The sequence below is a fragment of the Daphnia pulicaria genome, chromosome 1 (assembly GCF_021234035.1).
Source record: "Daphnia pulicaria isolate SC F1-1A chromosome 1, SC_F0-13Bv2, whole genome shotgun sequence".
NCBI lineage: Eukaryota > Metazoa > Arthropoda > Branchiopoda > Diplostraca > Daphniidae > Daphnia > Daphnia pulicaria.
This window is the reverse complement of record NC_060913.1, coordinates 34,309,643-34,335,969: the sequence shown is the minus strand read 5'-3', so window position 1 is coordinate 34,335,969 and position 26,327 is coordinate 34,309,643. Positions and strand designations below refer to the sequence as shown.

The window sequence follows — 26,327 nt, the reverse complement described above, 5'->3', positions numbered from 1 at the left end:
CCTGCTGTTATTATTCCTTTTTTAGTTCGTCCATCTTGGCTGACGATCTTATAAGGTTTTTTATTCATATCAAGTTGGAAACGGTGGTCAAGAAAGAGTAATGTGTATATAAATGCCGGTTGTAATCTGCAACAAAGATTTATGAATTTTTTCTTTTAACTTTTGTGTTTGCAAGCAGACATCGTCCACCTAATACTATACCGAAGTAAAAACTTGAAATCATTTGTAAACAAGAAACAGCTGATTTTAACAATCGATATTTATGGATCGATCATAAACATCCTAACGATACCGCGGGAAATTTGGAAGTTGTTACTTGTTTACATCTCAGATTCCAATCTCTTTGTTGGACGTTCATACAAGATCTCAGGCCAGGTAATTATGATTCATCGAGTCTGAATGTGTATGCTCGTTGGTTTTGGTTTGGTGTGTGTCTACCATCAAAAGAGGTCCAAATTAAAATTCGAAGCTAGAAAGATTACGTCTTAATCAAAAATCAACGATAAAGATTTCCGCAGTTAAAAAGAACTATAAACTTAGATGCCTCCAGCCATTCCAGTACAAAGCGCTGACTCATGAAACCAATTTACAGGCCAACAACAAAAGATAACGCATCGGCATCCTCTCCGCCGGTTGCTTATTTTCATAAGTGAAACCATGTCAGATTTCTCTGACCCACTTTCACGCGTCTATTATTGCGTCGTTGTTTGGCGTTGCGAAACGCGCTGAAAGAAAACGGGGTCAGCGTACGCTTCACACGACATTCGTTGACTGGACACGTCGACGGACAGAGTTGTAAAATCGCACGCTCAATCGTGAAAAGTTGATTAAATGAGAATCTAATAGTGATAGCGATAATAGTGACTGTGATTTGTGTTCCCTTACGTCTGTCGACGTGATTTACATTGAGTGAAATCGTCATTATTGGTCTCCACTAACTCTGTATCGAATAGTTTTAAAACAGTTGGGACCCATCACGCCAGAAAGTTGAAGTGGAGACTTGAGAATCACTTTCAAGTATTACCGCGCGAGAGTGAAGCGGAATACAACACGAAACCGGATATTTTCTCTTTCTAGTTGCTTTAATACGTTGATGAAATGGGTTCAATTGAAATTGATGGCATTGGCAAGGGTTACTTGAAAAAAATGAGACTTATGGGAGTAAGTTTGCATAAAGAAAACTTCTTCGTCCACCTTTTATTTTAATAATTAGAATTTTTTAAGTATAAACTCGTATATCTAAATTCGTAAAAAAGTAAAGTAGCTCATAAACTTTATGTTAAATCAGATTCAAAATGAATATGACATTCTTCAACGCTTCAAAAAGATTGAAGATAAAAGTTGGGAAGATGATCCACCCGACAAAGAGGACCCGACGAGGGTTTTTATAGACGGACTCATCAACATTATTAGCAAAATTCGCTATCCACCGAAAGGAATAGGAGAAAAAGATGCCAAAACAGAAGTCGAAAATGCAAATCAATTGATTGAGAAGGTTGAAGAATTGACTAAAGAAAAAATGATCTCAAAAGACACCCGAAAGACGACCGCCGACATCGTGGAGGGATTGAAAAACAAATCGGGCGACCCAGCTATATTCAAAACGTTTTTGTGCTGTCTCCTGATGTCCGATTCTTTAAAAAAGAATGAGTGCGATGTTTTTTCCGGAGTGTTTAAGGTAAAACTATACACTTTATGATTAGTATTTGATTGACGACCGTTGACGACTGTAATTTTTCCGATTACTGGATCGCAGAGTTGGGATTGGTTGCAGAAGCTGGACCAAGTTGGCGACACTGAATTACAACAATTATTCGAAACAGAAACTGCTAAGATATATCGAAAAGTACGGACGCAAAATGTAGAAACAGGATTCAAAAGAATAATTTCATTGATTTCTGAGGACGGAAATAAAGCCCTTGAAATGGGCAAATTGCATTCATTTTGTGAAAAAGAGGAAGTCATCCGAGATGAGTTTTATAAATTTTTCACAAACTGTAAGATTACAAGACCAAACTTTACTCGCTGTTACGCGAGCGTAAAACAACTCCTGTCGGAGTTCGCCAAAATTACCCAAACGAATGAAAATCTAGAACATCACCTGGAATGGGAAGTTGAGGAGATGCTAAGAGTTTTCCGCCTTTCACCGCCATCATTTGAAACAGAAAATGGGACCAATCGTCTTCAAAAACAACTTGCCAATTTATGGAACAAAGTCAAAAACAAACTCAACGATCCTGAAGAATGGAACCGATTCACCGAGAGCGAGAGCCCCAAAGTGACGACACCTGATAATGCAACAGACAGTAGCAGCAACCACGACAAAATTAAATGCCTTCAAATTAACCTGAACAGGAGCAATGAGGCATGGGAAAAGCTCATTCATCAATGGTTAGCAGAAGAAAAAGTTGGCGTTGTTTTCATTCAAGAGCCGTGTCTCAACAAAATCGGCAACGAACAAACTAACGACTGCTGCTACTACTTCCCCGGCCTACCAAGAAACTACCGGGCAGTTCATAACAATTACTTGATGGACGAAGACAAAAAATCAAAATATGATCGCAGTGCGGCCATACTTGTTCACGTCGACGTCCCATTCGAGCGCATCCTTCCCATGGCTGCCACAACCGACAACTACACGCATCCGCAAGAGCTGATGGTCGGCATCCGATTGACTGGGAATGGATGGGATGGTGTTACCTTGTTCTCCATCTACTGCCGGCCAATTAGAAGTCTCGCATTGCTCTTGAAGCCATTGCGTTCGTTGGGCAATCACGACATGACGGTCCTCTGTATGGACGCCAACGCAACACATCCGAACTGGAGTCCAGATTGGGAGGACAAAGGTTTGTACTCGGGACGGGGCGAAGACCTGGAAGATTTCCGAGCGTTTTGCAAACTCCAAGTGGCGAATAGAAATCTGGAAGACAAAAAGAAATCAATTGAAAAACAAGCCACTGAAGATAATGAAGGCGACACAAGCGATGAAGATAAAACGGAAGCAAACAACGATTCGGAGCGAAATTCTAAAAACATTGACGTGACTCTTTACGGAACTAAATTAAGGATCGCGAAATGGGAGAGACTTGAAGACAAATCCTCATCGGACCATCGTTACATCACTTTTTCTATTTTTAGAGTATGTTTAATATTGTTTCTTTATAATGTTAATCTTATTTTAGACATTTCTCGCCGTTTAGAATTACCCTGGCGGAAATTCCAAGAAATCGTCGACTCTTCTGAGCGCATTGGGTGACGGAGGTATGTCCTGTCTTGGGAGAACTAGAGTCACCAAAAGTCATCAGTTGGACAACTTGCGGACCAATGAAGAATAATTACTTCAAATTGTCAATTGTTTTCTTTTAGTACGCGACGTTTTGTACCCCGTAGCATTTAATTTCCTGTGAGTACGAGAATGAGCTTATTGTTACCAGTGACGTCATTTTACAAAATTATTAAACGTTGAACAAAAATGAATGAAATTATAAGCGTTGCCACAGAATCTGTAGATGAATTGGCTCAGGCTGTGGTGGATTAATTCAGGTAGATTAATTCAGTCAGGGCTGCCAAAAGGCCAAAAGTTGGATGTTGCGACAGCGCTAAAACGTCAGACGATATCGCAGATGGGAAGTTAGAATTCAATTGCACGATATTTTCAATAAACTGGAGAACTCACTTAAATACTTTCGACGTTATAGACGAAACCAACTCGGATTCAAGAGGTTTTCGACGAGCTAGCTAAAAAAAAAAAAAAAAATTCGTTTAAGAAATTGGCTTAATATGAGACGTTGGGAAATAAAGACGACGTCTAAAATGCAATCAGAGTTGATGCAATGGATAGACTATACATTATCGAGACGAGCTAACGGTTTAACTGTTTAACGAATTGTATCGCTGTTGGAAAACCAACTAACATACTTAATCAATACATATCAACTTAATCAATACAAATAACATCCGGAATCAGCTGCATCAACTAAATTACATTATGGAATTCATTTAAAGTAGGAATATGAATAATGTACATTATTCATATTCCTATTTGACTCTGGTATGTGTTTTTTGTGTAAATTATTCTAAGTCCCATAACCCTGTTGTTATCTAACTAAAGTAACCAATTTATTAATTTCTACGTTAAAAAGCTTCTAATAAAACATCAATTGGTGGTGTAGTGGGAAGCAGATCGGCAAGCTACCCTGGAATTCGAGGTTCGATTCATGGTCAGGGCAATTCTTTTTTCTATTTATATAATTAAAATCTCATTTAAAAGCGCTCAAATTCTCATTCAAATTTTAGTGAGAAAATCATTAACATTTTAGTGGTGAAAAGAGAAATTAAGCGAGATTACAGTGAACCCTCAGTCAGATATCATTATATTTACGCGACTAATCATTTATATTTAGATGAGAAATAACATAATTCTCACTTTGTTCACATGAAATTAATGATTAACGGCTGATTTTAAACTTGAAAATGTCCCAAATTCTCATCAAAAGTCATCAAATAAATGATATTTTGCTGTTAATATCACCAAAATATCACGACAAAATGAATGAGAATTAAGGTTATTCTCATGTATTTCTTTATGAGTTTTAATGAGATTTTTCCGTAAGGGGTTCACTCACAACTTGTTGATATAAGCGATGCCAGTTGGGCACCAGGTCAATTTTGCCTAATCTGAGAAAATGATTATATGGCCAGACCACAAAGAAATGAATAACCTTCACAAGCTAGTTTGAAAATGACTAAATTAGTATTTGGTAATTTCATAAGTCAACAGAATTATATTTTTTGTTGGATTGCTGACTGTCTTTGATTACGCAAAACTGTCATCATGCATGAGACAAAACTATCATGATAAGAAATTTTTGAAGGGATTTTTGAAGGGTTTCAAAATTGGATCAGCTGGGGCAACTAAGTTAAAAAAAAATCCATATTCTTCCTTCTGGGAGTAATCAATGGTAGTAGACAAACCAGACTTCTGTAGGCAAAAGAAATTTCATTAAATTTTAATAAAATTCAGACTTATCGTTACTCGAGTAAAAGCAAGTCAAACAACAAACTCACCTTGCTAAAAATCAATGAGTTGAAAAAGATGAGCAGACGAACGCGTTTTCCTATCGATCGATTATCGAATAAACGCCTTAAACGGAGCCAAATTCAAACTTAATTTCTTGACTAGCTATTAGAATGTTACCGCTTCTTCTACGACTTAAAACCAGAAAGAAGAAGCAATCGTGTAAAAAAGGGGGGGGGGGAGAACAGGAAAAAAACCTTATAGGCCTAAATATTAAATTCCTATTCAATTAAACGTGAACTGCACCATCTCGCGGTTCGCTCACCCTCCAAAACCAAGGTTGACATGTCAAAAACTTTCTCTTTAAAAAGGTGTGTTTCCTTTGACAAAGGCTCCCTAACTATTAAACTGTGTGTATACGCCAGTACATGGCCGCCCAACTCAGACATATATTTGTCTTCTACCTTCATGTATCGTCTGACTCCAGCAGTCTTCAGTTTATTAACAGTTTAATAAACGCTGAATTTTTAGAAATAAATGTCTAGATCACAGCAGTTTATACCGGTTTACACGCATTCACGCATTTTAGCAGTTTTTATGGTAGAGAAGAAGTTCGGAGAGCGTTCGATGTCTATGGCAGTGTTCTGTCGAATAAGGTTTTTCGTGATTTGAGCGTAGTCGAATCACGAATAACTTTCATTTATTCGACGAATAACAAATACGAATAAAAATAAGGGTCTTATTCGAATTTTCGAATAGAATAACGAATAAGAATAAAGTTTCGAATAAATTTTCGAATAAAAGATAAGAAAATTTCGGATTTTAATCAATTAGTAAAAGGTTTTAAGAGAATGGGTAAACGAAATTGATTTATGAAAAAACAAAATAAAAGTTTTTCGGTCTTGGCTTCCTACCACATTTAAGATTTAATTGGAATTTAAATTTTTGCAGAACCCAGTTTCCAGTTAATGCCCAACATAGCGATTTGTGATGACTCATAGCGCCACTTAGTGTAACTTAGGAATTTGCTACAACACAAATTTCGGTGGTTGAAGCACCACCACCCTCTAGGCAATTCCTTTCCCTAGCAATGGGGGTGGAGCTTCAACCCCCTAAAAGTTGTCTTCCTCTGTCTCACCACAGGTGGCGCTGGCGCTAAATGTGCCTTAAACACCAACACAACAAAACACCTTAAACATTGTATTTTTCGGCACCGCCACCAGACGTGGTCCTAAGTATTGGTATTTCGGTGCATGTTTTCTTAGCCACTTTTGTCCGTTTCGGCACTATTTTTGTCTGTTTCGGCACCGCCCCCAAAATTCGTAAACAATAAATTCCACTAGGTGTCGTGTTATAATATATTGGGTCAATCCGCGCCAACTCCACAAATCGGTGGTGCGATGAAACTTCCGATTTTATTCAAATTTGCACAGTAGATCAAGAACTACTGTGAAATTACAACCCCAAAGAATTTTTAAAAATTCTTATCCGTAAAAAAGTTGTGGCGTTTTTAGTTTTGATTTTTGTGACTTTCCCGTGCGCCGTTTTTTAATACACTTTTTTTTAATTTTCATTCTGCCTCGTCCCCTTATTCATTAAAAATATGGCAATACAACTATTCGATAGAGAATTTGATTCTCTTTCGAATGTTTGTTGAATTTTTAAAATATATTCACAAATGGATCCGGGCCAAACCCGAAAAGAAGGAAGCCCCCTTTCAAGGGCAAAATGTGGGGGAAACCAGCGAAAAGCCGGGAAACGGTTTGCGTTTGAAGAGTTATTGCAGCACAAATACAAAAAACACATTTTTGAAAATAATACAGCTAACAGTTCGAATAACGCTTTATTATTTAAAAGAAATATATAAAAATCGGTTGGCAGCTTTAATTATAAATAATGTTTAAAGTGGGCAAACATTTCAACCCATTTTTTCACACAACTCCACTATTTGTGAATATATTTTAAAAATTTGACAAGCATTCAAAAGAGAATCAAATTCTCTATCGAATAGTTGTATTGCTATATTTGCCACCGATTTGTGGAGTTGGCGCGGATTGACCCTACTGTGAAATTTTGCCCACTTTGTTCTTAGACGCTTTATTATCAAGTGCTATATACATTTCTCAGATCTTAGATTATTTATTCATTAAATTTATTTGCTCATTATCATGGAAAGACCCACTAGATTGAGGAAACAGCCCAGCCGGTTGTTGTAGAAAATCAAACTGACTCAAACAATCAAACACAGTCGCCTGACAAATCAAGAAACACGAAAAAAACGTGCTGTCAAGCCTAGAGTAGCGCATGTTATTCTATTAAATTCCTTTCTTGATGCATCCTATATGACCGAATGATTTAGGTTGAAAAATCCAAGAAAATCTTGCAAAAGTCACCTGTGTTGCAGGTGCCAACCAGCTTCAAGCCTTTAGTAGTGCTAAAATCCAAAAAAATAATGAAGAGAAAGAAAATCAGAAACAAGTTGTTCTCAGTCCAGCTTCTGATGGCAGATATTGAAACAGTTCAGGTAGTCGCAAATATAAATAAGAATGCATAAGGCGGATTAAGGCCATTGTATATCTAATACCTGACTTGCAACGGTAAAATGTAACTAAATACAAATCGGAAAACCAAAAAAAGGAGCGGATAATTTTAGGATAATTACGGTTGGCGGAGATATAGGCCCGGTCGAAATAGGCCCCGACGAAATAGGCCCGGCAAATAGGCCCGGACGAAATAGGCCCCTACGAAATAGGCCCACTTTAAAAATATTTTTAAAGTGGGCCTATTTCTCCGTCACAGTGAGCCTATTTCTCCCAATTATTTCTAAGTTCCATAAGGTACTCTGAAATATTTTCATAAAAACATTCGCCCTACTCTACATGAGCGAGAAGGCGGAATAATCTGCGAGAGATCCGCCACCGTATATATTCATTGCCGTAGCTCAAACCACGATGAGTGATTTCACACATTGCCGTTTCGTTTTTCACATGTTAGGCAGCTGATTCCCGTCTTAATTTTTTGATGAACGTATTCCCCTTGATCTTAACTGTTAAACTCATTTGTTCAAACGTCGTTTTCACTTATTAACTATCGCTAATTTAAAAAAATGAACAAATTTCCGTGTTTTCTTCGCCATTTATTTGTTCCGTAGCTCGATCCCCCCTTCAGCGGCTCAGCGCTCAGCCTTGAACGCGTCTCTCCCCCTTCAGCGGCTCAGCCTTGAACGCATCTCCCCCCTCTACCTATGCCAATGCCAGTACTCAGGTGAAGTAGGAAATGAAAATGTTTGATGAAATAAATCTTACGGATTGATTTCAAACATATCCATATTAATTTCATGTTTTTTTTAAAGCAACAAACGCATATCACTTTTAAGTTTCTTGTTTTATGGGGCTGACGCGAGGTGCTGCTCAAGCCGGCCAGAAGGGTGGTCGAGCGGGGGAGGCTGCACGCACTCATGGGAGAGGGGTGAGTGAAGGGGGGTTTACCTGGGCCATACCATACACAACCATGTTTTCCCTTCTCCGTATATGTTAACGGGTGGTCAAGTGGATAGCAACTTGTGCTATGTATCTCAAGTGCCGGTGTTCGAATCTCGGCCATGTCGAAATATAATTTTATTTACAAAATATTTTCGAAAAATTAATAGCTCAACAGCATAAAGTGGTGTGGAACTATCCTGGCGAAATTGATCGTTTTTTGTTTTTTTAATTGATAAAGAAGAAAGAAATATACAGCACGATAAGAAAATTTCTATTATAGTTGAATACCAAATGTGGTTTTGAAGATTTCCATCTATCGGTGGTAGTGGCGTCACTAGCGTGGTTCAATAGCGTCATGAAGATGGCGTCATCTGCTCATCGTCAACTTCAGCGTTTAATTTACAAATAAGAAATAGAAATCTTATAAAAAAATAAAAATAGCTTCAACATGAGTACATTTTATTCTGAATCATTTTAAAATTTGAATTGCAATTTTCGTTACATTTGATCTGTAAGAATTCGATTCTGAATCAAATTGATTCACACACATAGCAGACGCCAACACATCAAGCGTCATCAATAGCGTGGTCTATGGTGCAATGCTATCACTGGAGTAAGGCGTTTACCTTCAATTCGGGTATGTTAGAGAATTCTATCATGTTATTTTAAATCTTTAGTTACTACTATTGTAACTATTAACTTGTGTAAAGGTAGCGTCATGATTGGTCTGATGGCGTCATGATCGCTGCTGATTGCCTTTCAAATAGGTTTTCAGCATTCTGCTTACACCTTTGGCATAGAGTCACATATTTCACAATCCAACATCAATTGGTACCAACAGCAGCCCTTCTCTCCATCATCCAGAAGGGTCTGAGATCAGTGTTGGAGATGTGTGTGACAATTTTAATATGATGAAATTTATCTACCACCAAATTTTTACTCGCTTATGTTTTTGTTTTTCAGGATGGTTACGCTCGCATATGGACAACTGATGGAAGATTAGCTAGCACTTTGGGACAGCATAAAGGACAAAAAACGATCAATTTCGCCAGGATAGTTCCACACCACTTTATGCTGTTGAGCTATTAATTTTTCGAAAATATTTTGTAAATAAAATTATATTTCGACATGGCCGAGATTCGAACACCGGCACTTGAGATACATAACAAGTTGCTATCCACTTGACCACCCGTTAACATATACGGAGAAGGGAAAACATGGTTGTGTATGGTATGGCCCAGGTAAACCCCCCTTCACTCACCCCTCTCCCATGAGTGCGTGCAGCCTCCCCCGCTCGACCACCCTTCTGGCCGGCTTGAGCAGCACCTCGCGTCAGCCCCATAAAACAAGAAACTTAAAAGTGATATGCGTTTGTTGCTTTAAAAAAAACATGAAATTAATATGGATATGTTTGAAATCAATCCGTAAGATTTATTTCATCAAACATTTTCATTTCCTACTTCACCTGAGTACTGGCATTGGCATAGGTAGAGGGGGGAGATGCGTTCAAGGCTGAGCCGCTGAAGGGGAGAGACGCGTTCAAGGCTGAGCGCTGAGCCGCTGAAGGGGGGATCGAGCTACGGAACAAATAAATGGCGAAGAAAACACGGAAATTTGTTCATTTTTTTAAATTAGCGATAGTTAATAAGTGAAAACGACGTTTGAACAAATGAGTTTAACAGTTAAGATCAAGGGGAATACGTTCATCAAAAAATTAAGACGGGAATCAGCTGCCTAACATGTGAAAAACGAAACGGCAATGTGTGAAATCACTCATCGTGGTTTGAGCTACGGCAATGAATATATACGGTGGCGGATCTCTCGCAGATTATTCCGCCTTCTCGCTCATGTAGAGTAGGGCGAATGTTTTTATGAAAATATTTCAGAGTACCTTATGGAACTTAGAAATAATTGGGAGAAATAGGCCCACTTTGACGGAGAAATAGGCCCACTTTAAAAATATTTTTAAAGTGGGCCTATTTCGTAGGGGCCTATTTCGTAGGGGCCTATTTCGTCCGGGCCTATTAGCCGGGCCTATTTCGACCGGGCCTATATCTCCGGCTTCCATAATTACGACTAAGCAAAATGATAATTTCGGATAATTTGGCAATGTTGGGAGGATAGTCCAAGCCTCTGCCGTGGAAGCACTGCCTAGATGACTTGAAAAATAATTTTTTGTTTTTGTGCCGAAACGGATACAGTTGGTGCCGAAAAAGACACAATTTGTGCCGAAACGGAGAATATTAGTGCCGAAACGGAAAGATTTTTTAGTGAACGAGGAGATTTTAAATACAAGGGGGGACCAAGCGTTTTATATGGGTGCCGAAAACGCCAAAATCAAAAGTGCCGAAAAAAGTGCCGAAACGGGTGGATACCCCCAAAATGCAACATTGATTCGAAATTGATTCGATTTATTTATTCGAAATGTTATTCGCGGACAACGAATAATTTTTTTCTAAAAGATAAAGAATAACGAATACGAATAACTGTCATTTATTCGACGAATAACGAATACGAATAATGTTATTCTTTATTCGCGAATAAGGAATTTTATTCGAAAGGAATTATCCGACAGAACACTGGTCTATGGCCTGCGGCAGCATTTCGAGGATAAGAAAAAGAGCCAAAACTCTAATAAAGCGATGTCTGAAACTGAAACAGTGAAACCAGTACCACTGTTTGCTCAACACCCGTCCAGAAAAGACGTTGCTGCTCTTTTCACAAGCGAAATTGGAATTTAAGTTTAAAAGTGCGTCTGTTTTGCAATCAAATCGGCAAACCTTACGGTTTGCTGATTCGACAATTTAATCCCTGCCCAAATTTGGTATGTGAAATCTTTCAAGTTAATTTCCCAAAATGAAGGTGAAACGATTACATGCTTTTATTTGCTATCCTACTTTGTAGTAAAATCATTTCCTGCTTCTGGCGGTAACATTTAAACATTTACTTCACTTAAAGGTTTTATTAGCAACTCGGGTTATGCAATAAGTTTCGTCTATTTCTTGTTGTTGGCCACTCCCAAGGCCACTAGCAAGACTAGTCAGACGAGTTGAGTTGAACGGCGCCCACTTGTTGCTATGTTGCTCTCGTCTGGAATTTTGAGAATAAGAAAATACCCTTTTAAGGATATCCTTTTAAAGTCACCTTCAAAGAGAAACAGAAACGACTCTTCCAACAAAAGTTGGTATAATAAGCTAGACAAGCTTTAAGCAGCAGACAGGATTTCTAAATCGTGGCTTGTATAATCGATTGTCGGTAAATTCGTTCGACATTGACTGTGTGCGACCTCTATATTTAGCTGCTTCTCAGCAAACAAAAAGAACAACAAAACGGGGGATAGGTGAGAGATGGCGCTCAGGTGGGCGGATCTCCCCCTTAGACACGTCAGATCTCTTTTCGCTCTCGTTGTGCAAACATCATGTCGGATCCTGATCAGTCAAGCGATTCTAGCTCAAGTTCTAGTAGTTCAGGCTCCGATTCATCAAGAGGGGGAGGCGTAAAGAAATTTCGTCTCTCAAGTGAAAAGTCAGCTACTTTAGCCGGCTGGGTTGTATCGGGTTTAGATGACACTCAAGCGAAAAATGCTAGAGAGGCCTTTAGACCCAAGCTAAAGAAGAACGCCGACCTGCTGATCAACCCCAATCTAGATGAGGCTTTCTACATCCGGCTGAAGGCAGTTAAGTCATCTTCGGCAGCTAAGGCCAACATCGACCCAATCGAGAAGATCTACAGAAACCAAACCTTCAAGATCCTTGACTTAGTCAAGCCCATCATGTTTCTGGCGAGTCGAATCAAGAAAAAGAAGAAATCCCGAGCCGACGCCAAGGCGGTCAAGACGGCTCTGAAGCTCTGGGCGGTGGTGTACCACGACATCACGAACGCGCGACGCCGCAACATTCTGTCCCAAATCTACCCACAGAATATCGGGCTACTGGACGACAAGGCTATCCTGCCAACCGGCGGAGAACATCTCTTCGGTCCGAAGTTTACCCAGGCCCTGGTCGAGCAGGTGAAGACACTGAACGCTCTTGAAACCACGGGAGCCCCTCGCGCGTCTGGATCCAACGGCGGTCATGGTCAACGCCAATCGGGTCGCAGTTTCAGCAATCCACCGGCATCTTCAGGCGGTCGCTATTCAAATCCCGGATCCCGGTATGTCCAAACTATTCTTGCCTTTCACGATTCTTTTGGGGGTCGCATAGCGCGTTTTGCGTCTGAATGGTCAAAACTTACTCTTGACCCGTGGATTTTATCGACGGTGTCTCAGGGTTTACACCTAGACTTTATTTCTGAGCCCGTCCAATTTTTTATTCCACCAAACGCCTGCATGGACACGCATCAATACGATTGCTGCAAGCAGGAAGTGAATTCACTCATAGAAAAAGGAGCGATTGTTAGGGCCCGCGATCAAGGTTTCATTTCCAGCATTTTTCTAATTCCGAAAAGAACAGGAGGTTATAGGCCCATCATTAACCTGAAAGCACTTAATCGTTTTCTGTCTTATCAAAAATTCAAGATGGAGGGCATTTCATCAGTGAGACATACGATTCGGGAAGGGGATTGGCTGACCAAGTTGGACTTGAAAGATGCATATTTGACGGTCCCTATTTTTGAAGGCCATCGGAAATTTCTTCAGTTTAAATGGGAGGGCGTTTTATTCGAATTCGTGTCCCTCCCCTTCGGTTTAAGCTCCGCGCCATGGGCGTTTACCAAGCTTTTAAGGGTAGTGGTAGCCTTCCTGCGGAAGAACGGCCTCCGTCTCGTGATTTACCTGGATGATATTCTAATCGCGGCTAGCTCCCAGTCGGAAGCCAAGGTCGCTGTGAAAAGAGTAAGATCGCTGCTAGAGTCCCTAGGCTTCGTGATTAGTGACGAAAAATCATCGGAAGAGCCCTCTCAGAAATTAGAATACATAGGCCTGTTCATCGACTCAGTCAAAATGAGACTAATCTTGCCGGACAGGAAGAGACTTGACATTTTTCGCCTTTGTAAATCTGCGCTGAAAGAACCTCAAATTTCCCAAATCGATCTGGAAAAGATTATCGGAAATTTGAATTGGGCAGCAGCAGCCGTTAACTTTGCCCCAGCCCATTTTCGCGGTCTTCAGATCCTCCTGAACTCCCGGCCAGAGGGCCGTCTGATTAGGTCAAGTGAATCCTTTACCCTGTCAAAACAGGCGCGTAAAGACCTACTCTGGTGGCTTTCAGAGGCAGATTTTTTATCTGGCCGACCGCTCATTTTTCCGGCGCCGGATCTGTCCATCGCGTCGGATGCATCCTTATCAGGATGGGGGGCAGTATGCAAGGATTTGAGAACGGGGGGGCCATGGACAAAGGACGAAAGCAAGGAACACATCAATTTTTTAGAGCTCCTGGCAGCACTCAAGGCCCTTCAATGCTTTACAGCAACGGCCCGCGACACCACAATCGAATTAAGAATGGATAACACCTCAGCTGTCAGCTACGTGAACAGAATGGGGGGTTGTAAATCAGCGAACCTTTGCAGTATCGCATTGGAAATTTCGAAATGGTGCGAGTGCCGTAACTTGTCTCTTTGTGCCGTATTTGTGCCCGGCGTAACAAATATTCTGGCCGACGCAGAATCTCGGAGGCCTCTGTCGTCGGGGGACTGGAAACTGGACCCGCAATCGTTCAAAACAATTCAGGCAATTTGGGAAGTAGAAGTGGATCTCTTCGCGAGCTCCTGGAACGCTCAGTTACCGATTTTTGTCAGCCGGTTTCCGCAACCGGGAGCCTGGAAAACAGACGCTCTGTCGCTGAGCTGGAAGGCTCTCGCGGAATATTGTTTCCCCCCCTTCAACTTGATTCCCTTCTGTCTGACGAAGGTTCGGCAAGAACAAGCCGAGATTGTACTAGTGACACCCTACTGGCCCAGCCAATGCTGGTTCCCGTCCTTGATGGAACTAGCAACGGACATTCCGCTCCTTCTCTTCCCATCCAAGTCGTTGCTGACGTTCCCGTTGGGGGAGGGTCATCCATTGACGAAGGACGAGTCCATCCGTCTAATCGCCTGGCGGCTCTCCAAAGTGGTCTGGAAGAGCGAGGCTTTCCGGAAAAAGTTATCGAGCTCATATTGGGAGCAACTCGTTCAAATACACACTCTGCATACCAGTCCGCTTGGGTCGCTTGGAGCAGTTGGTGTAGTCAACGGAACCACAATCCCCTGTCGTCTGGCGTCAAGGAGGTATTAAATTTCCTTTCGGATTATTTTCATTCCGGTAAAAGCTACAGCACGGTAAATGTAGCCCGTTCAATGCTCTCATCCACCCTAAGCTTATCGTCAGAGAATCTAGAGGTCGGAAGGAACCCCCTGGTGGTTAACCTTATGAAAGGAGTTTATAATGAAAAGCCACCTGAGCCCAGATATACGAATACATGGGACCCTTTTGTAGTATTGACACACTTAGACGTATCCGTAAGCGCCCAGGACAGCCTCTCAATCTTGCAGCTAGCCCGCAAGACGACCACTCTTCTTGCCCTCACCTCTCTTTCGAGATGCGCCGATCTAGCTGCCATCCAGCTCCATTCCATCAGCTTCTCGGAAGGAGGAGTAAAGTTTGTTTTGAGCCGCCCAAGGAAAGCCCAACATTCCGGCCCGCTTCACGTGCTGTCAGTCGGAGCTTGGCACCAGAAACCCGCCATTTGCCCAGTGGCCTGCATGCGGAACTATATGGACCGCACGGCTCCGCTTAGGAACGACTCAAATAGCGAGTCACTCTTCATCGGTTCAAACAAGCCCCACAAACCCGTATCAAGCTCGACGATTGGACGCTGGATCAAGGAGCAACTCAAAGAAGCAAGTATCGATACGTCAGTTTTTTCGGCCCATTCAGCAAGAGGAGCAGCCGCTTCTAAGGCGATGAATAGAGGCGTTCCAATCCAATCGATCCTGAATTTAGGCCACTGGAGCCGGGAATCTACCTTTGCTAGGTTCTATAAAAGAACCGTGCCAGAAAATACTGATTTGGTGGGCGCATCCATCCTACGCAGCCCAGAAGTTTCCAGCGAGCGTCAAATTCAACTCTCCGACTAGTAGTAGCCATTGACCAGAGGGTATCTTGCTTTTAAGACACAGTCAATGTCGAACGAATTTACCGACAATTGGTAAATTGTTCGAGCGAGCTTTAGCTCGCGATGAACAATTGGGATTGTTGGGGGAATGGAGTGAAGACATTGACTGTCTTCTAACCACCCATCCCGCCCACGTCATTCCCGTTTTTCATTATTATTTTTATTTTATATTTAATACTGAGCTATCTCTAACTATTTAAATACTTAACTCGAATTAGGTGCATCCATTGATTGTCGACGGCCCACTAATTCTCTTTCATTTTATCTTTTTACTAGATACAACAACGGTGGCCAAAGATCAAATCACGGCCGTGGCGCAGCCAATCCCGCCAATAAAGGTGACGAGAACAACAACAACAACAGAAAATAGACTATTTGAACCGTGGATCGCCTTAAACTTTTTCCGTTAAGCCAGACCCACAGTTATTATATGCTTCCAATGCTGACGTGTCTAAGGGGGAGATCCGCCCACCTGAGCGCCATCTCTCACCTATCCCCCGTTTTGTTGTTCTTTTTGTTTGCTGAGAAGCAGCTAAATATAGAGGTCGCACACAGTCAATGTCTTCACTCCATTCCCCCAACAATCCCAATTGTTCATCGCGAGCTAAAGCTCGCTCGAACAATTTACCAATTATTCGAGAATTCAAATTTAGATTTTTTGTTATTTATTTTTGCGTAGTAAATTTCTCTAAGAGCTGTGTAAGTAAATCTGTTGTCGAATACGATTGGAATTGTACATTGACCATGGACATTCGTTCTATAAGAAACAGTCGCGTATATATAATTTATGTATACTTCTGTTCGTTTTTTTCCTTTATATAATATAAAGGAAAAAAACGAACAGAAAAAAGAACTATTAAACTGTTTGTACGCCAGAAAACGGCCGCTCGACTCAGACATGGATTCTTCTTCTACCTCATACCCTATTATATGACTGGCGCCTGTGGCAGGATGTCGCAGATAAGAAAAAGAGCCAAAATTCAATGTGGCGCTTTTAAAAGGCGTTGCCTGAAACTGAAACCAGTACCAGTGATTGTTCGACACCCGCCCAGAAAAGACGTTCCTGCTTTTTACACTAGCGTAATTGGAATTTAATTTTTAAGGTACGTCTGTTTTGCAATCGAATCAGCAGCAAACCGTCACGACTCTTTGACTCCTGCCAAAATTCCGTATAGTTCATTTTCTTTCTCAATATGAAGATGAAATTATAACATACTTTATTTCGCTATACTCTGTAGTAAAATAATTTCCTCCTTGGTAGCATTTAAACATTTACTTTACTCAAAGGTTATGTTTAATCAGAGATTCAGGCTACTCAATAAGTTTCGTCTATTTCTTGTTCGACACTCCCAATGCCACAAGCCGAATAGTATAACAAAGTTTAACGACTCCAACTTTTGTTGCTTTATTACTTTCGTCTGGAATTTTCAAGCGTTGAAAGCATTTCAACGAATAAATATATTAATAGCAGCTGCAGCAGGGCTCCGATTACATCATCTCGTTCTGATCACCTGCGCAACCCTTTTTTTAATTATTAATAATGTAAATAAAGCCATAAAAAGAAGGAGAGGAAAAGGAACCTTTATCTATAGTCGACAAAGTCCTGTCGCTGAAACTCTCCAACTCCAATCACGAAACTATGGGAATCGATTGATGGAAATATCAACAGCAAATTTGTTTTATTTTCTAATTACTTTGTTTTATCCATTTTCAAAAGGACGTCATTTACAGTTAAAAGATTCCAATTAGTGTCGCATTGGGAGTTGGTTGGTGACAGCTAAAACACTTTTTGCACTTTCACGGTTTTAAAGATTAAAGCTCAGTTACAGTTAGTGATGCATTCCGCTAATTAAAATGCTATTGAAATAATAACAACGACTAGCAATAGGATATCTAATTTTGATGTTCATGTTCTCAGTCTGACAGTCTCACTTTCCCTTTCCAGTTGGTGGCATTTTATCATATAAAATCACAATGGCTGCAGCAGATGCAAGTCCTAGCGTGATGACGTCACGACCATACACTGAACAACATGTTGCGGTTAAAATCAAGGAATGGTTGGCTCAGCAAACAAATGCAGAGACCAAAACACATTTTTTCAAGGATGCTGTCAAGCACATCGAGTTGATAGTGGGACGTCAAATTTCTTGTTTGGAAACCACTTGGGTTGAGAGGCAATACGTCAAAATTGTCTTGGAAATGTGGCTGCACGCCAGTTTTGAAAAGGCTTTTGCTTATCTGGAGACATCGTTCGATTTCAACACCCAAATATCCGAATTATTACAGCAGCTGAAGCACATCAATTCCTTCGAAGACGTCGAAGCAAATTCCAGCAAATTAGCGGCTGAATCAAAGCTGCGGGACTGGTGCGAGTGTCGATATCTCCAACTAATACTCGGTCAGACATCTCTGTTCAAAAACACTCACCGTTTCGCCATTCTTGTCCCTAGCTACTTCCAACACTTTAAGACATCACTGACCGATCAAATATTATCCCGTTGTCGAAAGGGTCTCACTGAAGACCAAACTAATTTGCTTTCTGCCCTAAACGAGTTTTTGGCCGACGCAATCAATCGAGATCATACCAGATCGCAGGATAGTCTAGAAGAAAACTTTCTAGAAAACGAAATCGGTAAAGAATCGATGGAAAAATTGGTTAATTCGTTCATAATGTATAACGAAAACCCGACGACAGACGTTGTTCGTGATCGTTTCAAATTAATGAATGCATCGCTATCAGACGACAGTTGGACGCCACAACTGAAATTGCTGATCAAAGAAACGTGCGAGACTTTTTTGCTACCCAAAACGGTGGTTGATGTTCAGAACGAAGATGGAAAGGAAATTATTTCCATCAAAGGAGTAGCCGTTTTTGTCAGCAAAATTCTCCAAGAAATTATCGACTTGAAAAGCCAAAATTCAAACGTGCAAGAAATTAAAATCGTTGGACTCTTGTCCGTTCACGTTGACTGTGACTTGAAATCGAAAGATTGGCACGGAATGAACGTTGGCATCGTCACCGATAAACTTTACGTCGACAAGGAAGTGCGTTGGGATGTATCCGGCCAGCACGACAACAACGGCAACGATCAACCGGAAGGTAAATACAATTATATTTGTCGTGTTGCCTTTACGATGTAAAGACTTACTGATTTAGGGAAACCTGGTCAACCGGGCGAGAGCGGCGGCAACATTCACGTCATCTGCAAAGAAATGATGGACGCTAAGAAATGGACGATAATATCGGACGGGAGCGACGGAGGAGACGGACAGAACGGCGCCTCTAGAAAAATTGGACCGGATGGAAAAGAAACGTTGCACCGCAAATGGTTGAAGAAAGATTTTCAAAAGGATTTTCCGACCATGTCGTCATTTGACGATTCTGCCAACCAGGAAGCGATGGATAAAGTATTGACGAAACTGAAAGAAATCCTGCCTGTAGACGATCGCGAATACGGGAAAGACGTAATACCCGGGTACCGAAAGGATTTCTACATCAGTGGCACTACCACAGAAGGGAGTCATATCACGATAATATATACAAAAGGAAAGAAGACACGACATACTTTGATTTATTCTACAGGTAACCGAAAATAATAAAGAAGTTTGTCTTCATATTTCGAATTTAAGAAACGTCCGATTTTGACTTATACCTACAGGAAAAATTGGACAAGGGGGTTATGGTGGCTCCATCACCGTTGAATATTTGAGGAGCGAAGAAGCAGAGAACAAGATGCCCTTGGGTGTCCCTTTGGTCGGCAAAGATAAGCAACAACCGTCGGCTGTGAGGATGGATGTCTACCAGGCATCGGGTTCCGTCGGTAGAACTGGCAAACGGGCCGGAGATGTCGGCTTCATCCACAGTGTAAAGAAAGATAAGAAAAATGAAGGCAAAGGGGAATACTTTGGTTTTAACAACAACGGGATTCTCAAATTCAAAGAAATGGACGACAAAAATTACTTTAAAGAAGCCAACATCCCGTACGTCAAGTTCATTAATCCCAACAAAATATCGAATATACCTATATGTTATGCTTCCATATTATACGCTGGCACTGAAAATCGTCCGCAGGAACTGAAAATAAACGAAGCGGTCAAGATGAAGGCCATCATCCGACAGAGTCTCGTTCAGCACCTCACTGAAATAGACGAACGAAAGCAAATGGCTCGATCCTTACAGGCAATGTTGTCCAGTTCGACGCAACAATCCAACTACATGGACAATTTGATCCTACAGATTGACCAGAAACAGGCCCAACTTTATCGGTTGTCATGTCAACGGAGTCAACAGCGAGAAGAATTCAGGCAATGTTATGTCAGGCCATCGGCAAGAACAACTAAAATTCAAAATTCGCTCAGCTCTTTCACTACCCCTGTCGGGCAAAGAGGTCGCCGTCCTGTGGACTTGCAGATTAATCTGCCTAAACTAACGTGTCTCGATCTCTTACCAACGGCTAACGGAAACGACAACGCCCTCCACAGCATTTTGGGGCGAATGAATTCGGCCGGATTGTACGTCAGTGCAGATACGGACAAGATTCGGCAACAAATTGCCGATTTCTTTCAAAACAAAGAAAACGAGGCCAATCAAATGATTGCCGTCAAATACTTTGTGCTGCGACAAAATGATGACGAAGTCTTTCCCTTGGCCAGCGCCAAGAAGAAAGAATTCTTGAAATGCAGACAACAGAATGGCGACGAGAGTCGAATCGATTGGCTACCACCACCAGAACTAATAAAAGAATACGTTCGTTTTATCCAATCACCTTTGAGTGAACTGGACTTGCCCGAAGTGGAATTTCTAGCTAAAGTGCTCGACATAACAATTCACGTCTACGAGGACCAACATAATTCGTCGTCGTCACTCAAACACAAGATAACTTTTAAACCCATTAAAAATGATTCTTTAAAACCAAAACACTTTATTCTGTACAAAGGTGGCGGTGAGTGGCAACGACTAGAAGCCAATGGGAACCTCCAAGAGTTTTGCAATCAATTACCAATGGACTTGTTGCAACATCCTGCCCAGCAGCAGACCCATTCTTTTTCTACTTTGATTGACCTGTTGACTGAATGGAACCATCACGAACTCATCGCATCTATCAAAATGTTGAATCCTAAAGACGGTGTCACCCCAGATAAATTGTCTCAATATCTTTTGGAAAAACATTTCAATAAATTACCAACAGCAGAAGGAGAGAAAAATGATACGGCGATTCAAAGACAACTAGATGAACTTGCACCTGATATTGGCTTGCTGACAGAGCGAGTGTTGGAGTACAACCAAAGAAATGTGAGTCCCGTTTTCTACCTTTACATCGTCTCGAAATGTACAGATCCAAAAGACTGGAAATATGAATTCCTTTTGCTGGAAATGGAAGAGCGGTTGAAGGAACTGCCTGAGAACAGAGACGTTTGGAAGGAAGAAATACTGACGAGTTTAAAGAATCTAGACGATCAAACGGTGGCCCTATTGCGAAACAGTCTCATCATGGCAACTGATTTCGGTGATTTCCTTTTCAGCACGATGGAACGAATCTTGAAAATGTTACCGGTGAAATCCGGTTTTAAAAAAGATGACTCAGAGCGCGTCGATCAACTAAACGTTGAACTTCTGAGTCAACTTTCACTTAACGACTGGCTGTACGAGCTTAGGAGCAAAATATGGGAGAGAAAAGTCAATCGATTGAATGCAGGAGGTCTACGTCAAGGCGAATTGGAGACACAGTTAATAAAAGAGGCCGTCTATTTGCTGCTGGAGTTGGAAAACCAAAAAGGAGAAGCGTTTTGCAAGAACAAAATTGCAAACATCAAAAAGCTACCCAAGTTAGTAGATAGACTGAGAGAGACTCTCTATCCGTACACCAATTCGACGGTATCAGTGAAAGAGAGAAACTGGGAAACTATAATGTCCATAATAGAAGAAGAAGCAAAGAGCAAATGTGACAAGAAAGAGAAAATGGAAAGTCAAATGAAATTATTAGAGTGCATTAAAAACAACGTAATAGATTCGAAATTGAAGCAACCTGAAATCGGAGAAAATTTAAACAAAATAACTAAGAAACTCCACACCAAATTGAAAATGGAACATGGAAAATGGAACATCGAAAGATCGAACGATGAGTTGTTATCCGAATATCTCCATGTCTACGACAGTGTCGTCGAACTCGTGATGAAATTTCCACTGCGCGACACACAGCGAGTGGCCATCATGTTCTTGATCAAAGAGTTTGTGATTGAGGAAAAGATCCTCATCCAGGTGTCGACTGGTGAAGGAAAGTCGTTGATCGTCGCGGGCGTGGCCATTTTCTGCGCTCTTACCGGCTTGGAAGTCGACGTTGTCACGAGTAACGACGTGCTGGCCCTACGTGACTCCAGCCTGACAGTAAGCGACGGCGGTTTGAGGGATCTCTACGAGTATTTCAAAGTGGGTGTGGCCAATAACTGCAGCCAATCACAAGATGTTCGCGCCAAAGCTTACAACTCGTCCGTCGTCTACGGAGAACTGGCCAATTTCCAACGTGACTACTTGTTGCACACCTTCTACGGTCTCAATATTCGCGGGGATCGCAGGCTCGACTTCGTCATAATTGACGAGGTGGACTGCATGTTGCTCGATCGCGGCAGTAACATCCTTTACCTATCGCACGACATACCCGGAATGGAAATGCTCGAGTCTTTGTACGTGTTCATTTGGGAGAAAATTCAAAAATCCGTCCAGTTGGACGTCATCAAATCACAAGTCCTCTACGATCTCTACGGAGCAATTAGCAAAAACGATTTGAAGAAAATTCACGCCCCATTGAAAGAGAAACCATCAGAACAAAACGAGCTGTGGCATTACCTCATTCACGCCAGAATAATTGATCCAAATGGACGTTTGCTGATTGAGAACGTGGAAGAGAACAAAATCGATTTTAAAGATAATCCAGGCCTTAATCCCAAATTGATCTTCTTCTTTCGCCAAGTCATCGAGCACGAGCGTCACATCCGAATCCCCGAGCACCTGCTGCCGTTCGTCGACAGACACCTGGACACTTGGCTGGCCAACGCCTTACGGGCTATGGAACTGACACAAGACGAGGACTACGTCATCGATCAAGATCGAACAGACACGAGTCCGGATTTAAACCCCCAAGTGATAATCATTGATCCTGACACTGGAACGGACCAAACCACGTCCCAATGGGATGGAGCCCTGCACCAATTCGTCCAGTTGAAAGAAGGCTGCAAATTAACGCTGCAGAGTCTGAAAGCTGTTTTCATTTCCAACGAGGTGTACATAAACAAATACGCAAATTTAGCCGGTGTGTCGGGAACGCTGGGATCCCTAGAGGAGAAGTATTACACGAGGGGATCCTACGGATGTGAATACGTTTCCATCCCAACGGCCTTCCCAAAACGTTTCTATTTCAAAACGCCCAAGGTTTTAAAGACTAAAGAAAGCTGGTTACATTCAATCATCAATGAAATACAGGAGACGGTTCTTCCAGCGAACGAGGAAGAGGCCCGTTCTATCGTCATATTTTGCCGAACCATCAAGGACGTTAATATCGTCCATAATTACCTAAAAATTAATCTTCCACAACTGATTGCAGACAACAAGGTCCATCGCTATACCCGTGACTATGAACAATTTGCTTTCGAAGCCAAACAATTGGACATCGGCCACGTCATCATCGCCACCAATTTGGCCGGAAGGGGAACAGACATCAAAATCAGCGACGCATTACTCGAAAATGGAGGTCTCCACATTTGCATGACCTACTTGCCGCAGAACGAACGAATTACCGAACAAGCCATGGGACGTTCGGGTAGAAAAGGAGAACCCGGACGTGGAATCCTAATTTTATGTCAAGAATCTGGAGTGACTGGCCAGAATGATGAAGAGTGCTGGAGTGTTGGCAAATATTTTAGCATGAAACATAAGCACCATCAGCAAGAATTGCAGAGAATCGCTCGACTGCAAGAAGATTCCGAGAGCACAAGAAATCAAATGAATTGTTTCCGAATATTCTCGGATCAATACGCCGATCTGAAGAATCAAATGAGAGACAAGGAAGATGTGGTGATCCGGCTGATGTGTGACAGCGCACTGGACCAATGGGCCTTTTGGCTCGATGAAATGGATACTGTGAAAGCGTTTGGTTTAGATCACACAGAATATCTCAATGCCAGTTTAATAAAGAAACTCCAACTTTCTCAATCCCCATGCGAAATTGACTGGATGTTACCTGGCCGTTCTGTTGCTCTGGCCAAACATTTAGCACAAAAAAAGTGGGGAAGAAAAAAAACAAAAAAAGAGAAAGCAAGGAAGGATTCCACCAGCTTTTTAGAAAAACTGGTTCAATCAAACGACTCCTTCTTCTATCCTGTCGCTCCCTATTATCTCGCATTCATCATCATCAAAGAAAAGAAAGGGGAAAATAAACAGACCCGTATAACAAAGATGTTGAGAAGCAGCGAAACTATTTTGAACGAGCACATTCGCATGCAAATGTCTTTTTATCGAAAAATCAACCAAAATCTCAGTCAAAGAAATTCTTTTTGCGCTATTGATGCCTACCAGCAACAAAAAATCAACATTGCTAATCTATTAGGCCATTACATCAATTCCATCAGGACCCTGCTGGGAAGTCATTACTGCTCCGCTTCTGATCTGGAACAAGCCGGGATCGATGGTCAAAAAGTGGACACAGTTTATGTAAAACTGAAAGCCGATTGCATCATCCAGCCAAAGTTGAACGATGAAGAAACTGTTCCGAATAAAAAAACTGCTATCCAGCATGTAGCCAACATCCACTTCGTTGACAAACCAGCGTCGCTGGGAGAAAATCTGGAATCGGCTTTTAAAACTGTAAATCCACTGATGAATGAAAAGGAGATAGAGAAGGAAATAAAAACAAAAATAAAAATCTCTTGTACCAGGAAATCTTTTTGGAAGAACATGGTCAACAAAAGAGTTTTGGAAGATGCAATCGATTTTGTAATCATGGACGATTCAGAGTGCGACATTGAACCTAAGCTCAATCGAAAAGAGAAGTTGACAATCGACTTTGCATCCAAAGATTACGTTTTCTTTAGACCAATGCCTTACACAGCGGACAGACGGCAAGACATGAGAAAGAAAATTGTGTTTCGGGAAAAGTACGTCAAAAGTATTATAAAGGAAAATAACTATCAAGAGTATCACCGCAGGAAGAAAACATTCGAGCTCAACAAAAGGGGGAGCCTGAACCTGATCGAACTCAGAAAGGTTAATGAAAAAAAAGAATTTGAAGCCCTAGTGCTGGACGAAGAAGACTTAAGAGGCATCCATATCGACCCAGATGAGCGTAAAGGAATTTTGGATGAATTACAAATTCAGAAAATAACTGATCGACAAGGATATCTCGACCCAGAGTACAATGGCCAGGAGTTCCGCTATCCACAATGTCCCGTTTATGAAGACGCCGTCATGGGTCTGTTGGGTAGGAAATTTGCAGTAGAAATCGTCATAAGACAATGGTTAAATTCAAAAGAAGATCCTGAGTTACTCAAAGCTATCGAACTGTTACCACTGAATCCCCACCGTAACATGTTGGCCGATTTGATGGCAACCCACGTCATCGCCGGAGCTCGAGTGAAAGACGACATGACATTTATCGATCTAAAACAATCGATCAAGAATATTACCGATGAACTTAACAAGGAGAAACGGGCGATCGAAATAATTAGCAAGGAGGAACGCAAAAAATTAGACAAGGAACGCAAAAAATTAGACAAGGAGGAAAGTGATTGTCTTCTGAACTATCTGAGAAGTCGCCAAGCTCTCTACGTTCCTACAAAATCTCCCGACGATTTCTCTCTCGACTTCATTGAACGTGAAATCCGCACAAAGAAAGGCATGGACAACATCTCGGCCGAACTCTACATCTTCGGTCTGGTAGGATTTAACCATCACATCATCTACGAAAACAAATGGTCGAAAAAGGCTATCAGCCAGGCGTTGATCAGCACTGTAGTCGGAGGTGGCCTAATGGTTGGTGGATATTTTCTTGACAAAGCACTATTCGATGTACCGAGCATGTTTGGCGTCAATTTTCTTGTTACGGGAGGTACAGCCTTTTTGCTCAATGGTATCGAGAATCTTTTGTTACGCAATAAATCGACGTGGACCGACTACCGTCGTCAAAGTCTCATGAATCTCGTGGGGAACCCAGCTCTCTTTGAAAAGATGAGCACTCTTTGGAAATTATTCAAATCCAGGAAATCCATAAATCAAACGCCTTCTCCTCCCAGTAGCTTTAACGTACAAGAACAGAATCTGACAGAAAATCAGTTGGTCAAAGTTGTCGCAACAACTGGCAACATACTCCACGATAATTACAGACTTTTTGGTAGTCATCTCGTCGAGAAAATCAACAAAATTGTCGACAGCAACATGGCACAAATGAAGGAAACGCTCATTAAGGTTTGGCAATCTCACAACCATGAAGATATTAAACGTTTGGTCAAAGAGAAAATGGAAAAACTTAAAACAGATTGGTTTGAAAAAGGCGAAAATTGGGTTTCCGAAGTGAAACAAATCGTATTACGGGAAGCAACAATGGAACCTAATCAACTGATGCCCATCGTATTTAAACATCTGGAAAATTTTGCACTGAAAATAAAAATGGTTCACGTGACAGTGGAGTGCCTAAAGCGATTTCTATCGAATCTGGAGGAGGATTTCTCTAAACTGCAGAAGCCATCTGC

The 26,327-nt window shown here is 41.4% G+C and overlaps 3 protein-coding genes across 4 annotated transcripts in view; 2 read left to right on the top strand and 1 right to left on the bottom strand.

The window, feature by feature from the left end:
• LOC124320546 overlaps window positions 1-26,327 on the bottom strand; it is a 467,022-nt gene that overhangs the window by 272,482 nt on the left and 168,213 nt on the right. The gene's annotated exons all lie outside the window — the stretch shown is intronic.
• LOC124322473 lies at window positions 1,099-3,739 on the top strand. Its single transcript, XM_046784281.1, has 4 exons — window positions 1,099-1,161; window positions 1,289-1,678; window positions 1,757-3,139; window positions 3,201-3,739. Exons 1-4 carry the CDS (start codon window positions 1,099-1,101, stop codon window positions 3,333-3,335), a joined length of 1,971 nt encoding a protein of 656 aa, XP_046640237.1. The 3' UTR covers window positions 3,336-3,739.
• On the top strand, window positions 11,918-15,552 carry LOC124322457. The gene is made up of 2 exons (XM_046784280.1): window positions 11,918-14,703; window positions 14,745-15,552. Exons 1-2 carry the CDS (start codon window positions 11,918-11,920, stop codon window positions 15,550-15,552), a joined length of 3,594 nt encoding a protein of 1,197 aa, XP_046640236.1.

What these genes read in the sequence shown, in the direction of transcription:
- LOC124322473 (XM_046784281.1), top strand. Translation starts at nt 1,099, where the DNA reads ATGGGTTCAATTGAAATTGATGGCATTGGCAAGGGTTACTTGAAAAAA. An exon ending in TTTTTTCCGGAGTGTTTAAG is followed by an intron (nt 1,679 to 1,756) that starts GTAAAACTATAC and finishes ACTGGATCGCAG; the next exon opens with AGTTGGGATTGGTTGCAGAA. An exon ending in TCACTTTTTCTATTTTTAGA is followed by an intron (nt 3,140 to 3,200) that starts GTATGTTTAATA and finishes CTCGCCGTTTAG; the next exon opens with AATTACCCTGGCGGAAATTC.
- LOC124322457 (XM_046784280.1), top strand. Translation starts at nt 11,918, where the DNA reads ATGTCGGATCCTGATCAGTCAAGCGATTCTAGCTCAAGTTCTAGTAGT. An exon ending in TGTCGTCTGGCGTCAAGGAG is followed by an intron (nt 14,704 to 14,744) that starts GTATTAAATTTC and finishes TTCCGGTAAAAG; the next exon opens with CTACAGCACGGTAAATGTAG.